The 16,211-nt window shown below is 41.4% G+C and overlaps 1 protein-coding gene across 2 annotated transcripts in view; it reads right to left on the bottom strand.

Moving 5' to 3' along the window:
- HEATR5A (HEAT repeat containing 5A) overlaps window positions 1-16,211 on the bottom strand; it is a 257,530-nt gene that overhangs the window by 158,013 nt on the left and 83,306 nt on the right. For both annotated transcript variants that reach the window (XM_033952160.1, XM_033952161.1), the window contains exons 12-18: window positions 13,942-14,094; window positions 11,619-11,718; window positions 10,146-10,255; window positions 9,417-9,580; window positions 5,195-5,370; window positions 3,722-3,827; window positions 2,454-2,644 (exon numbers count right to left, since the gene is read on the bottom strand). In XM_033952160.1, the coding sequence (XP_033808051.1) occupies window positions 2,454-2,644; window positions 3,722-3,827; window positions 5,195-5,370; window positions 9,417-9,580; window positions 10,146-10,255; window positions 11,619-11,718; window positions 13,942-14,094 (1,000 nt within the window). The remainder of the gene's footprint in view (window positions 1-2,453; window positions 2,645-3,721; window positions 3,828-5,194; window positions 5,371-9,416; window positions 9,581-10,145; window positions 10,256-11,618; window positions 11,719-13,941; window positions 14,095-16,211) is intronic.

The raw sequence follows: 16,211 nt of genomic DNA on the forward strand, positions 1-16,211 counted from the left end.
TTTTAATATGCTATATGTAGGTCTACTTAAACACATGGATGATTAAAAATTCAGCAACTAGACTTTTACTGGGTACCAAACATTGGGAGAGACCTCTACTTTGTTTGACCAAACTTTGTTTTAAAGAGTGCTGTTTAATTATTTGTTATGTTTTTTTAAGTGATTCATAGGGGAATATCACTGTATTTGAGAGATTAGATTAGAAATTATCTCTCTATAAGAAATTTTATACCCCTTCTAGGAAGCTGCGCTAGCATTTTTTTATTGCTGGACATGACGGTAAAAGCTCAACCAACTTCCTAAATCTGATGTTATTTTTCCACGGTAGCTGGAAAGAGTGTCATTTTAGTTTATTTTGTTAGAGTTTGCAAATTGGCACTTTTCAAATTAAACTAACACTCTTTTCTGCTACAGTGGCAAATGTCCCCCAAATCTGCTCCTAAGCATAAAAGACACTTTATATAATGGTGCAGCTTGTCAAGAAAGGTTCTATTTAGGGCCACCGATATCAGACAGGCCTCTGAGGAGAAACCAGATGATGAGTGTCCCAAACTTGAGAGTCAACATATGGTGACTTGAAGAAGAGAGCAGGAGGTTGGCTCTAACTATGATGGGGAAGACAAGGGGAAAGACTGGTTTGGGCTTCCACTCCCTACTTCAGGCAGTCAACGTTGGAAGATTGTAACCTTGGACATATAGGCACTTTGTCTAGAAATTTGGGCAACTCCATGGACATTGCGGAGCTTAGCTTGGAAAAGGCATCATTAAGCCTTGAGATTCATTTGCCACCCCTGTGGTCTAGAAGTGCAACGGCATTGGGAAGCATGGTACAGTGGGAGGCATCTGCCTCTGATTTAGCTGTCCCTGCTGGAGGGATTCCTGCTGCCTTTACCTCGCCAAGTGGTTTGGTTGAGGCAGCTATTCGGGGAGTTTCTATTGTGGGCCCTGGAGCAGGGAAGTCATCTACGATGCTTTCTGGAAGAACCCCAGTGCTGGATTATTGGCAGAGGTACAATGAAGCTAATATATGAAGCATTTTTAGTGGGCTAGAATAAATAACCTAATTTTGATGGGTATGCCTGAAACAGTTTTGGAAAGGGACTTCCATGGCTTCCTAGAAACCTGGCTGAAAGATTCACTCCAGTTGTCTAGTCAGACTGGACCAATCCAATTAGAAAGGGTGTACAGACTGGGCCCAAAAAGAAGTGAGACTGTGAAACCTACAGTAATATTTTTTTACCTGTTGAATTCGCTCAGAAGCAAGAAATCCTAAACTCACTTTGGGTTTTTTGTGACACATCAGCATTGAGTGTACAGACCTAATAGACCCCTCACACAGGCGAACATGCCAAAAGACATCCCGTGTTGGATATTTTCTCAATACAGCACTGATCACCATCATCTGCAGGCTCATTTTACTGTTTATTTTGCTAAAAACAATGACTGAAATGTAGCAATAGAAACTTGTACAAATGGGAAAGACAGATGTAATGTGATACCATATATACTTGAATATAAACCGATCCAATTATAAACTGAGCTAACCTGCCCCCCACGCCCGCACTAAAAAGGGGAAAAAGGTTCACTCGAATATAAACCAGGAGGTTTATATTCAATTGTCCTGCCTTGCACCCAGCCCTCCTTCCTGACCAGCTCTGCACCAAGTCTCCTATGCTCACTGCAAGCCTCCCTTAAGCCCTGGCGGTCCAGCGGTGAGCCGGGACAGGAGCGATCCTGTCCTGTCCTGGCCAACTGTTAACCACCCTGCCACCCTCCTGCCTTCCGGACCACTTGCAGGCCTCACACAGGCCTGATTAAACCCTGGTGGTCCAGCTGTGAGCTGAGACAGGAGCAATCCTTCCTGCTTCCTGTCCTGGCCAACTGTTAACCACCCCACCTCCCTCACCCCTCTACATCATACCTTTGAACACTGGTGGTCTAGCAGTGAAGCGAGGCAGGAGCTATCTTCATTCACTCCTGCCCTGTGCAGAGTCACGATCAGAAAAGGCTGCTGCAAGTTCCCGGTACAGTCTTGTGAGACCATGAGAATTTGCGAGACTGCTGTAGGAATTCCTAGCAGCAATTTCTGAACGTGCTCTGCATGGGGCAGGAGCGAATGAAGATAGCTCCTGCCCCACTTTACCGCTAGACCACTAGGGTTCACAGGTATGTTGTAGAGGGGTCTAGGAGGGGAGGTGGGGTGGTTAACAGTTGGTCGGGACAGGACACAGGAAGGATCGCTCCTGTCCCGGCTCACCGCTGGACCACCAGAGCTTAAAGCATGCCTGCAGGAAGCCTGCACCGGGACCAGGTGGAGGACGGAGGAATGCGCAGACCTGCAGACCCAAATATAAACCAAGACCCCCATTTTGGGGCACTTTTGGGCCCAAAGATTTTGGTTTATATTCAAGTATATATGGTATATATATATCAGAAATAAAACCCCAACTTACTTATCAAAACTAACTTGCGCCAATCCAGCAGTGAAGGCACCATCAGCTACAACCTGTGCCAGTCTGGCCAAGGACTCTGCTGCCACACATCTTAATAGGGGATTGGCACTTTCCAAGGCACCCAGTATCAATGTCAGGGAAGGTGTTCGAACTTCCTCAGAGCCTAAGCTTCCCTTGCAGCTTGCTAAATACTGAAAATGTAACATAATAATTAAAAAAAAAAAAAAAAAAAGGATCATAGTCAAATAATACAGAATCACACAAGATAAGAGTATAAGACACCTATCTTTTAGGACCACAAACAGGTCTGGTTTTCAAAATCAGGAGTTATCACCTGGCCAATCGTCATGATATTAAATAATTGATATAGTTTAAAGGTCCATATATATGTATGTTCTCAATGTATGGATTAAGACTAATTTTACAAAATTGTTTTGATTTTGTTTAAATTTAAATTGAATTAATTTAAGCTTCATTTTATGTTGGATAATTATCAGATTGATACAACTTGGTTTTCATACATTTTTGGTGGGGAGGCCCTCCTGCTCCTTCCCATTCCTCCCCAGCTGCATGCAGGCCTTCACTTCCCCCCACTGTAACTCTAGCTCTTCGCCAGCGCCACCATAAGCTCCAACCTGCTGCTCGCACTGGCACTGGCGCTCCCCTCTGTTGCTACTTCTGGCTCCCGTTGGGGGGGGGGAATTTAATCCCTCCATAGTAATTTTTACTGCGGCATCGGAGCGCTGTGCATCAGGGCCATTATTCTTTATTTACTATGGTGGAGAATTCACAAGGTTCAGTATTGTTTAATAAAGGGCTTTTGTTTCACTTCGTATCCTTGTCTGACTGTGTTTTATGAAGGCCTTGCTTTCACACATTACCACAGGGTCCAGTTACAGCCTTAAGAATATTTTCATTTGCCATCTTGGTTACCTGAAAACCAGACTCGTCTGCAGCAATCTGGGATTAGAGTTACATATCACTTTGGAATGTAGTTTGAGAACACAAGAAATGCTATGCTGGTCCATCAAGCCCAGTATTCTGCTTTCAATGGTGGCCAGTCTAGGCCACGAATACCTGCCGGAATCTCCACCAGATACCTACACTCCATATTGTTTATCTCCAGGCATAAGCAGTGGCTTTCCGAAACCTACTTTAATACTCGTTCATGGACTTTTCCTCCAGGAACTGCATGCATTTTCCTAACCTGCATATCTTGGCTTTCATCAGCCACACTTTCTCAGTTGATGTGTACAATGCTGGCTCACCTTTAGATAGCTGCAGAATGCTGTCATCACGCTTAACTGCACTGTCTGCTGCCGAGAGCCTCTGGTTTGCTTTATGGATTCTAATAATTGTTCCAGTATTTGCAGCCTTAAAATATTAAATAATCAGGATTATTTTGCCATTATAAACAGAACATCCAACATACATGTGGGGAGACAAAATATTACAATTACTATCTGAAATTTGTAGTACTATCAAAACAACCAATATCCACAGACAGATTGTGTAATTCAAAATTACTTGCAAAAGAAATATATTTAAATAACTTAAAAAATATATTTTTATGTGCTCATAGATCAGCTCATTTGCAGGAGAATAACCATGAAGCGACAGAGACTAGTGGTTATCTTCAATATTCTAATCACATCACAAATTTGCTCCAATATTTAAAAATGTTATATATAAACAAAATTTTAAAGTGCACTTATACCAGGGGAACGGTCCTCTAGCCACCAAAATTATTAAAGCAGACTAGCCAGGTAGGTGCCCTGTAAAAGGGTTGCCCTCCCAGCTACAGACATCTGATCCAGAGACTCTGTCTTCTCCCAGGAAGAGCTGTTCCAATAACACGCACAACTTTCTAGGCATATTATATAAAGTGGTGTGTGTAAATTCTAATCTGTGGATCTCAAAAGGGGGTGTCGCCAGGGGAGGAGCAGGTTGTGGGTGTTCCTAAAAGTTAGGCACACTAGTAAAGAATACGCCCAATCCATGCACAACTTAGGCACAGGCATTGTGGGTCTGGTTTTCATTGTTAATTGCGCGGCCAGGTGCTTATAAACTGTGCCCAACTCCAGAGGTGGTTTATAGAATAGTGATAAGTACCAAATGTTTAGGCAACATATATAGAATTTACCCCTACATGCATAATTTAAGCACTAGCTTTAAAAAAAAGACAAAATAAAAAAATAAAACTGATTTCAGTACTTAAATATTGGGCCGCTGATTTTTAGCGGTCCTTGGTAGAATAAGGTTAGAACAACCAATTCCCAGTCTTTTTATTTTGCTTTTTATAAACTTGGTTGTTTCAATAGCATTTTAATTGAAATGTTGGAGATTTTGTTACAGTGGAATTCTATCCTTAATAATGTGTATCGATATTGTTATTTGTAGACAACTTTGATGCTAAGGTATTCATGTGGTGTATAAAATCAATAAATCCAATCTAATGTTCTGGAAAAAGATAGTCTGGTCATATCATTCTGGGACCACGATTCTCTGGTGCTAACAGACTCCATAAAATCAACTGTCTATAAAAGCAGACTCCTAGTTCTCAGTCATGGGAATAAGTTTCTTTTACCAGCACATCTGATGCAATCTCCTATTTATTCCACCTACCTTATTTACAAAGGACATGTAGATGGGACTGAGTTTCACTCTCCCTAGGGAGGCTTCTGTTGTAGCTAAAAACAAGAGCACTCCAAAACATATGCTCACGAACATAACTGAAGTACCTTTGGGATTCCATCACATGGGAAAACATGACTCCAAATAGGTTGGCTGCAGCACTGATTACTGCTACTGTCAAAGGCAAGGGGTTGGGAACTGAATCTCCTTCCAAAAGGTTCTGGTAAACTGCATGTGGGTCATATTCCAGGCTTCCTACAGGTACACCATTACCCAAAAGAAACTGTAAAAAAATTTTAAAAACAAAGAATAATTTGGACAAATGAAGTTACTGGCAATGGGTCAAGTATGAACCATGATTCTCTAAAGCAGGGGTGTCCAACCTGCGGCCCGAGGACCGCATGCGGCCCCTTGAAGTATTTTGTATGGCCCCGGTCGAGGGCGATGCAGTGTTTTCCTCTGCTGCCCCCGGGTGTTTACCGTCTTGCCGGCTCCCTCCTCTGTCTTGCTGCAGCGTTTGCGCGGCCCCAGAAACATTTTTTTTCGGCCAACGCGGCCCAGGGAAGCCAAAAGGTTGGACACCCCTGCTCTAAAGAATACACACATTCTCCTTTCTCCTTATTCTAATGGGACACTGATGGGCAAAACATGGCTGGGGATGGAGGATCACTGAGATGAGGAGGAAGAGGGAAGAAAGAATGTGGCCCTTTCTTCCAACCCACCTTCCCCTCCTCTCTGCGCCTGTAATCCTGATCCTCCATTTCAAGCCCACAGTCCTCCGCATCCAATCCCTGGTGGTCCTAGAGCCCCACTAGAATCTATTATTAAAGGATCAGGGCCAGAATCTATCTCTTACTAACTCAAACAAAGCCCCACATGGACACACAATACAAACACGCAACAACACTACAAGGCCTTAACAATTTGCACTTAACATTCACACACCCAGAAAGCAAAGGGAAAAGAAAAAAGAAAAAGAAGTGGAGAAAAAGACCTCAGTTCTTCTTTGGGCGTGCTTTTTTTATACCACCTGGCAGGCTACTTCAGCTGCTTTGCTTTTTGATCACTTATTTTCAGCATTTACACAGAACTTGTTTGTGCATTTACATAGATCTAGTTTTGAAGGAGTGGAGTTTTTTTGGCTACATGAAGCTGAACTGAGGCCTTTTTTCTCCACTTCTTTTTCTTTTCCCTTTTCTTTCTGGGTATGTGAATGTTAAGTGAAAATTGTTAAGGCCTTGTAGTGTTGTTGCGTGTTTGTATTGTTTGTCCTTGTGGGTCCTAGAGCCCCCCCGTGACAGTCATTCATTGCTCTCCTGGCAACTTTAAGCTGGAATCAGCCTGTTTTCATCTGCTATGGGGACAGGGACAGACTGGCTGCCTTGCTTGCTTTTCTCAAACTCTCAGTTTAAAAAACTATTCTTATGTTCTTACCATATTTATGAGAGATCCTGGAATTCAAAAGGTGAGGGGAGGAGAGTGGGGTGAAGGGAGCAGCATTACACGCTCTTCTCACTTAGGGCTCCTTTTACTAAGCTGCAGTAGCATTTTTAGCGTGCGCTAACCCCGCGCTACCCGGAGACACCAATGCCAGCTCAATGGAAGCATTAGCGTCTAGCGCGTGGGGGCAATTTAGCGTGCGCTAAGTGTGCTAAAACCACTAGCGCAGCTTAGTAAAAGGAGCCCTTAGTCACTCTTTCCCCCTTCCCCATTACATTTTGACTGCACACCTCATAGTCCCTCCAGTCACCTTAATCAAATCCTACAGCAACTTCCAGTTCACTCACTCTCTCACTCCACTTCCCCACATAATCTATAGGCCCTTCACACATGTCATTTATTCCCTTGCACAACTCCTCCCCCTTTTTCTTTCCTTCCCTTTAATTCCTTTGCTCATTCTCCCCCCTCCTCCCCCCCAATTCCTTAACCAAGGGCAAAAGCAGAGAGGTCAAACATTTCAGCACAATAAGCAACAGTGGGGCCAGGAAGCTGACACACCATATAGTTGGAAAAGTAATTAATAATAATAAATTTATTTATATACTGCAATACCTCACGGTTCAGTGCAGTTTACAGTAAGAGATAAGAATGGTTAAAAACACAGCAAATTTACACCACAAAACACAGTACATTATATATATAAAATATAACAATAAGAAATTATTAACGTACCTAGATTATACATATTTGTCCAACAGATAAGTTTTTAACAATCTTCTAAAGGCAAATTTAAAAATTATTCTTGCCTTTACTGGAAGCCAATGTAACTTTCAATAGTATGGTGTTACATGTTCTGATTTTTTTAGACTGAAAATTAGACGCACAGCTGTATTTTGGATGATTCGTATCCTGCTAATGATTTTTTTTATAAGAACCTACAAAAATGATGTTACAATAGTCTAAAGTACTCATAGCCAAGGACTGCACAATCAGTCTAAAAGACGAAAAGTCAAAATAAGATTTAATTGTGTGAAACTTCCATAGTGTGAAAAAACTTTTCTGTACTAAAGCATCAAGTTGAGCATCGAAAAATAAGTTTCAGTCAATATATACGCCTAAGATTTTAATAACTGGATTGATAGGATAATTAATTCCATTCAATGTAAAATAATTTTCTTTAATCTTATTAGCTGGACTTGCCAAATAAATCTTAGTTTTATTAGAGTTTAAGTTTAGTCTAAATTCTTTTGACCATTGTTCAACAAACAATTATGGATGATACAAAATGTTGAGTATCTGATGTTAACGAAGAAATAGGGACTAAAATAGTTATATCATCTGCATAACTATATAATTTCAAGCCTAGACTTGTTAGTTTATTGCCTAAGGATGTCAAAAAAACATTGAACAGTGAGGGAGAAAGTGGAGAACCCTTCGAAACTCCACTTGTGTTACTCCAGATATGAGAATATTGTTCATCACTACGAACCTGATAAGTTCAATATTTTAAAAACCTTTCAAACCATTGGAGAACACAACCCAAAATACCAATTGCATCTAAACATTTAATCAGAATTCCATGATCCACGAGATCAAATGTACTGTTCAAATCAAACTGTAATACCAATGCACTCCTACCTATACTGAATAATTTGTGAAGATGATCCAGTAAAGCTTAAACTATTTCAATACTATGAAGGGAACAAAAAACAGATTGGGAGTCATGTAAGATAGAAAATTGATCCAAATAATTAATCAATTCAATGTTAACCAGACCTTCTATCAGTTTTACAAAAAATGGAATACCTGCAATTGGTCTATAATTAGTAATTAAAGACAAAGATTCATTTGGATTTTTTTGTTATTGGCGTAATAATGATATGACCTAACTCTTTGGGAAATTCTCCCTTACGTAATAAAGTAATTATCCATTCATAAACTTCCTTTTTAAAACTGATAAGAGCTGATGGCTTTCATTCCTCATCTCTAACTTTTACCATTCCTCCTTATGGCGAAATTGTGCAAAAGACCATGTGGTTACTGTTTCCATCTAAGCTAAGGAGCATCTACACTTCAGTTCTGCTTTGCTCCCTCTGGGAGCTAGGAGGTCAGAGAAATGATCTTTGCTAACGGGAGGCTCTGCTCCATTTACACAAGGGTACTGGAACACATTACATTACAAACTCTGCTCCACTTCTATGGGGAGCCAGAACTGATTAACACTCCCAGCTCTGCTCTTCCTTGGGTCCCAGAAAAAAAGGCAATGGAATGCTGTTCTGCCAGATATTAAGCTCTGGGTGACAGACACAAAAAGGAGCATAACTGACACTAGATGGAAACTTGTGAGCAGAAATGCCAATCATTAAATCTAAGGTTGAAACTTTGAAAACTGGAACTTGTGAGCAACAGTACCACACTTATGCTAATTCATCTCCTTTTATCCATCCTTTGCTCTTCGGTGTCCTCCTCTTCCCTGTAAGCTGCCTGGGAGTTAGGGTGCTGAAGAAGAACACCAAAATGAACCAATATATTTAAAAGTAATCATAAGAGTTACTCAGTCAGATTCAGGCCAAAAGCAATTATTCATTCTAAAGCAGGGGTGTCCAACCTGCGGCCCAAGGGCCGCATGTGGCCCCATGAAGTATTTTGTACAGCCCCGGTTGAGGGCGATGCAGAGTTTTTCTCTGCTGCCCCCGGGGTGTTTACCGTCTTGCCGGCTCCCTCCTCTGTCTTGCTGCAACATTTGCATGGCCCCAGAAACATTTTTTTCGGCCAATGCGGCCCAGGGAAGCCAAAAGGTTGGACACCCCTGGTCTAAAGGAAAGAAAAGAAGGGAAAACAAGAGAAGAGCATTGCTAGAATCAAATGATACGATTTTAGATTAAGCACCTGTTCCTCAATATATTTATGATCTGTTTCCTGAAGTAACGGACCAAGCAACATCAGATCCTCCTGGTGACAGAGTGATGGGAGCAGGAAGGTTGACGCTGCCATCTGATTATCAGGTGCAGTCAGGTCAGCAACAAGCTCTTTAAGAATAACACAACAGCTGTCTACAGGGGGAAGAAATACTGTTATTATTCTGCAAAGAAAATTAGGAAATATTGTACTTATCACTGTAAAACTTGGCAAAAAAGGAATCATTTCAGCAATCAATATAAAATTAGATGCAGAAAGAGATATACAGAATGTGATAAGACAGCCCAATTTAGAACTAGCAAAGTGGTAGCTTAAGGGTCCTTTTACCAGAGTGTGGTCAAGTTTTGCACTTACTGTGCGGTAAGTGCAAAGCCTGTGCAGTTAACTGCTGAGGACGTTTCCCAGCATCTTGACATGTAGACACTGCACAGGAAAGATCTTTTCGTTGCTGTAAGACCAGTAACCGATAGGACAGAGCACGATAAAGTACACATGCTAATTGCAATCCACAGTCTACCTGTCTCAGCTATTCGGATATCAACCTGAATCAAGGCCAGTTTAGGCAAGATTAAAAGTCATTATTGTATCTTTTTAGCTACTGTATCCACAAAAATGAAAATTAACTAATTGCAAAACCATCCTACTCTACAGTATCCTTCCATAAATTAATTTTCCTTTCAAGCATGATTCTACACTCACCTTTGTAGGTCTCTGGGGGCAATAAAGCCAGTAACTCATAAAGCCTTTGTCTATACAATACAGATGGAGCTTTCAAAGGATTTCCATAAGTCTTTTGAATGGAAGGAAGTCTGAAAAATACAGAAAACAAATGGAAAATGTAAATCAGAATACACTTTAACATAAGATATGTTCTGATCTCTAAAGTAATCATGTTTACAAAGATTTAAGGAATAGCTGAGGTCCCAGAGAATCCTCCAGGAAGCATCTTCTTCCATTAAGGATTAAAAATATATATTTTCTATATCTGATGTGGCCCAAATAAAAATGATCTGCCATAGGGACTGCCATTGTAGGTCATATTGGTAAACAATGCTGCAGCAACCATTCACATGCAGGGATGAAAGTCTCATCTGCTCATCTTCACAATTAACCCTTTCATAATTGGACAGTACTCATGTCCAGATAGTACATGATTTCACTCCTCTCATTGCCAGTCCCTCTCTGGGCTTAAAAAAAATAAATTTATCTTCTTGTACTCAAATTTAAATTTTTATGGACAGCATACGAATCAGTCTGCACAATGGTGTGTACACAGATGAAATTATAGAAATAATGGTGTGCTTGAGCACACGGAAGGGGTATGTGACTTATTCAGAGAGCATTAGAGAGGACTTCCAACCCTTTATAAATTGGGGAAAATAGCAGATCCATTCTAGAGATGTACTTATTCCCTTTCCTGATGGTTTTTCTCTCTCTTTTTTTTTTTTTTTAATAACCAGGGTTACACTAAACGTTCACTGACAGAGATAAAACATAAAGAAATATATTGAAACCACTATCTCAGTTTTAATTTATTCTCTTCATTCAAACACTCATCCAAATGTTCATCATTCATATGGAACCTACAGCTCTAAAGGTTTACTTGATAAAGAACAAATAAAATTGTTCTTGACTGTTAAAAATTCTTCTACATCTCCCTCTCTCAAAGCTGTCAATCTATCCTTTTGAATTAAACCATGATTACTCAAATATTGTAACATTTCAATAGATGGTTCTTTTGCTATCTCCTCTATAACATACTCTTTGTTAGCTTTCTGAATTTGTCAGACCAAGAAGCTTCCAAGGGTAGATTCTGGAATGTTTTTTTAACAATGTATTATTGCTGAGTGTGAAAACATAAGTTATAGTTATAATACCAATAAATTTGCTCCATTAAGCAAAAATAATAGCAAATTTAAAAACAAATGGAGCTTTATGTAATCAGTGGCTTTGAGTAACCCCAGAATGGGCTTTAAAATATATATATTTTTTTAATTTTATGATCAAGCACAATCAAATTCATGGGATAAACTTCAATTTGCACAGTTTTTGCAACTTTAGGTTTTTCCAGAAAACTCTAACCAACATGCTAATGTCAATCAAAGCAATTTAGAACTTTAGCACCAGCTTTGGCAGACTGACTCCAGAACTGTGACCATTAATAGGACTTACTGGGTCAACAAAGCAATGGCACATGGCAATGGAGGAAGAATTCTCTGAATCACCTCATCTGTAAGAAGATCCTCACAGTGGGAAATGAAGCTCTTGATAGCTGGAAAAATAAAAATAGGTCTTAACTTGGTAGAAAGATTGAGCATTATTATACTTTATGAGCCTGATTTTATAACAGAGTGCCTAAATAAGTTTTAAAAGGTGCCACTATTAAGCTTATGTTATAAAACTCCTGCCCCTCAAAATCAGGTAGTAACTTCAGAGGGGAGCGGGCTCGAGACCGGCAGAGCCTATAGCAATTTGGCAAAAGAGAAGGCTCCCTCGGTATCTGGCTTCATTATTGCCAGTTTAGTGGGACCAGGACCAAAGGCAGGGCTGCTTGCAATCCGGATGTGCCGTTGACTCCTCACTCGCCTCTCTTCCCGGCTTCTGGCAAACAGTATGGAGGACCGCTGCTGCTGCCGCTGGGAGGAATCAGCTGACTGTCTGCATGTCAAGCTGGCCCCTGACCTGCGATTCCATTCCCCAGAGCCCCAGGAAGGTAGTGTTGGAAGAAGCAAATGATAAAAGGTGATGGGGAGATATTTTGGATGGAGTTGGAGGGAGGGAGAGAGAGAGAGATGAGGTATTGGAGGAAAGAAGGGAGAGGATATGCTGGATGGAGAGGGCAAGACAGTAGAAACTGGTTAGAAGAGTGAAAATAAAGGGGGAAAGAGAAGATGCTAGAAGTGGGAGAGAGGGAAGAGTTAGCAAGAAAAACAAACCTGGAGAATAATAGGATGAGGGAGATGGAAAGCTATAAATAGAAGCAGATAGAAATGCAGAAAAATAAGTGGAGGAAAACAAAGGAAAAGGTTAAAGTTATAGATGGATGTAGGAGAGGAAGAGAAGACTGGGACAGAGAGGGAAAATGCTTGAGTACCTGATTGTAAAACCGCTTAGATAACCTTGATAGGCGGTATATAAAATCCTAATAAACTTGAAACTTGAAAGGAAAACAGGAGATCAAAATAAGGTGCAAAATTAAGAACCAAGAAACAGGAAAGAGGGTATTTTTAGCCATCTGTCTTGTACAGCTGTTCTAACAATAAGGTTGAATTTAAGATGTGTGTAATCTTATCAGTGCAAGGCAAAAGTAAGTGATCAAAACTAAAAGGGTGCCCCTTAGCCAGCAGCTTTGCTTCCTCCCAACAAAAGCAGCACGTCTTTGAAGGCCATGACACAGCTTTCTGTGTTGCACAATGTAAATTCACTCTTGTTCATGCCTTTCAACTCTTCATTACAGTCCATTGTTTGTTAGCTACATAAGTTACTATTAAAATAAAAAAAATCTAAGCAAAACTATTTAGGTAAGATATTAGACCAGACATGGGCAAACTACTGTTCGCAAGCCATATCTGGCCCGTTTAGTTTTTTAATCCAGCCCGCCGACCATATTCCACTGACCGCAAGCCCTACATACCTCCCTCCAGAGCAGCATCGGGTGGCAGCACTTTAAACAGGCTGCTTCGCGGCCTTCTCTCGTCGGGAAATTCCCTCTGCCGCATCACTGATGATGTCATCAGCAACGAGACACACAGAAGGACCCAAAGCAGCCTGTTTAGAGTGCTGCTGGCCTGATGCTGCTCTGGAGGGAGGTATGTAGGGCTCATGGTTGGCGGGGTTCGGATGGGAGGGAAGGATGGAGGGTCAGTGGGGGTTCGGTTGCACGGCAGGAGCGGGTGCTCAAGGGTTCTGCTGCACAAGTGATGGGAGGGAGGGAGGGAATGATGGAAGCTGGGCAAGGGTTCTGCTGCATGAGGAATGGGAGGGAAGGAAGGATAGAAGCTGGGCAAGGGTTCTGCTGCACTGAGGGATGGGAGGGATAGAAAGATGCCCTTGGTCCTCTGTCAAATTTAAGAACCCATTGTGGCCCACGAGTCAAAAAGTTTGCCCACCCCTGGATTAGACAAAAATCCTTTGGATAAGTAACATCAGAAACACACTCGCCCTTCTTCCCCTCCCGACGAGGTACTTGTTAGGAAGGGTTACCATATGGTTCCAGAAAAAGGAGGATTCCATTGAAAGCAAATGGAAGTAAAACCCAGATGTTTCAATCCATCCTTTTTTTGGAGCCATATGGTAACCCAAGTACTTGTCAAAATGTAGACATTTCACTAAGTCTGCACTAGTAGTAGACCTCATGAAACCTCAAAATCTGTTTGCGGGAGTTCAGAACTAACAGGTGACAAACGACTCTTTGAGATTAAAACAACCTGTTTCAGTTTCTTTCCCAAAGGAAAGAGGAATCAAGAATAGTAAGTAAATCACAATCTCTGCCTACCACAAAGTGCCCCAGCACGTCCTTCCAGTGTCACTTGCCATGTGAAGAAATCCCCACGGCTTCTTTCTGTCTCAAGATCCTTGGGGGATTGTGGGAAGACACATCTCCACAACAGAAGTATTCTGCCAAGGTGGCGATGGACAACAGCAGAACCTGACAGAGAACAAGCCAAAACAGACCCCATATTAAGAATTATTTACTGCATGTAATGCCAACAAATTCTGCTAGCACTTGAAATATTCTGAGCTCTAATGGTCCTGAAGAAAGCTAGATCCTTTGTAATTCTTATGTTGGTCCAATAAACATTGCTCTTACTTTATACAGAGCTTTTAGCCCGCAAATACAAATATTTATTTGTGGGTTACAACAATAAGAACTAATTGAACCAATAGTTCAAGAGCTTACAAAAATCATTATTCTTCTAATAAAACAAATTTTCAGAACAAAAAAGTCTTAAGCATCCGTTTAAACAGTAATATGTTCCAAAAAGAAGCCGCTTGGTAAGAGAAAGAAGACCTACTAGTATATTTTGCAGATTTGACATTTTTCATACCAGGATATCCCAACAAAAATTGTTCTCTTAGTTGATCAGACTTGTGACCAAATAATAAACTAACTTCTCATATAACAAGGTGCTTTAACATACAACATTAAAAAAATGATCACTTCTAATCTGAATTGAACCCTGGCAATTATAGAGAGACAGTGTAGTTTTAGCATAAAAAGGAGTGACTGAATCATATTTTCCCAATGAATAAATCAGTCGAATCACAGTATTTTGCACCACCTGCAATTGTCCCATAAAAGCCTTAGTATACCCCAACAAAATAACCCCACACCCTTTTTACTAAGCCACAATAGAGGTTTTTATCGTGGCCTGGAACGCTAAATGCTGCTCTGATGCTCATAGAATTCCTGAGTGTCAGAGCATTTAGTACCCCAGGCCACGGTAAAAACCTCTATAGCAGCTTAGTAAAAGAGGGCCTAATATTGCAGTAATCTATTCTTGATAGGATTAAGACTTGAACTATGAATCTAAATGCAACTGGATCAACAACAACAATATATATATATATTATTACTAGTCATTAAGCCCGTTACATAAATGGGTGCTAGAATATATGTATGTTTGTCTTTCTGTCTCTCTCCCTCATACTGTCTCTCTCTCTCCCTGACCCCCTTTCTCTGACTTTCTGTCCCTCTCCCTGTGTCTTTCCTCCAGGTATTTCCCTTCCCCTCCAAGTCCCTGTGCAGCAGTATCAGCATTTTTCCCCACCCCCCTTCCCTACTCTTAGCATGATGTGGCCTGCTCCTTTTGGCCCCTCCCCCTTCCCTCCCGCGGTGTAGCCTGCTCCAAGGGCCCCCCCTTCCCTTATCGTGTTTCCCACAGGCAGGCCCAGCTTCTCCCTGCACGTACCGTTTTTTTTTTCTGTTTCCCTCCCTCGCGTGGCTGGCTGCCTGCCTGGTCCCACTGAGTGGTTGGCAGCTGGAGTCTCTTTCGGCGCTTCCCTGCCCGGTCCGCGGTCTGGCCTGCTCTGGGCGACTGTCGATACCCGCTCTGTCGCAGGGCTCTGTCACAGGGCTCCTCTCGATACCCGCCAGCGTCGGAAGCCTTCTCCGACGCTGGTGCGGCTCATGAGAGGAGCTGACACCGCGAGCAGGGAGTCCAACGCTGGCGGCTGGGGACTCGTGCATGCGCACTCCTGCGGCCACGGACCTACATCTCACAGATCAGAGATCACGGAAGCACGCAGTTGAGTGCGCATGCGCGGCTAGGGGTTTTATATATATAGATATGTATCTTCTTAAGAAGGTAAAAAGATTTTTGAACCAAAGAATTTATATGGTTTTTCATTATAAGGGTGCAATCTACTTCAACTACCAAAATTTCTGAAGAAATCTAAAAAAAAAATTATGTGCACCAATAATCTGATGAAATCTCAGAAGATGATCTTCTGGACCAAACCACAAAAACTTAGGTCTTGCATTTTAGACATGGACATTTCTTCCCATTCAAAAATCCCTGTTGGACATCCTACCTTTGGGCCCTTCCTAATCCCGCCTAAAAGATACCCACAACACACCCCCTTGCTATTTGAATAAACTACTATGTGAGACATCCAAAACCTGACTTTCCAAAATCAGGATTTGGATGTTTTTAACCGATGGACATTTTTAAAGGCATGTTAAGATGTCCACCTGCTTTGGAAATAAGCACCATAGTCATATAATAATAAAGAAATAAAGTAATGCACAGCAGAACCATTCAT

This window comes from Geotrypetes seraphini, chromosome 7, assembly GCF_902459505.1.
Source record: "Geotrypetes seraphini chromosome 7, aGeoSer1.1, whole genome shotgun sequence".
Classification (NCBI taxonomy): domain Eukaryota; kingdom Metazoa; phylum Chordata; class Amphibia; order Gymnophiona; family Dermophiidae; genus Geotrypetes; species Geotrypetes seraphini.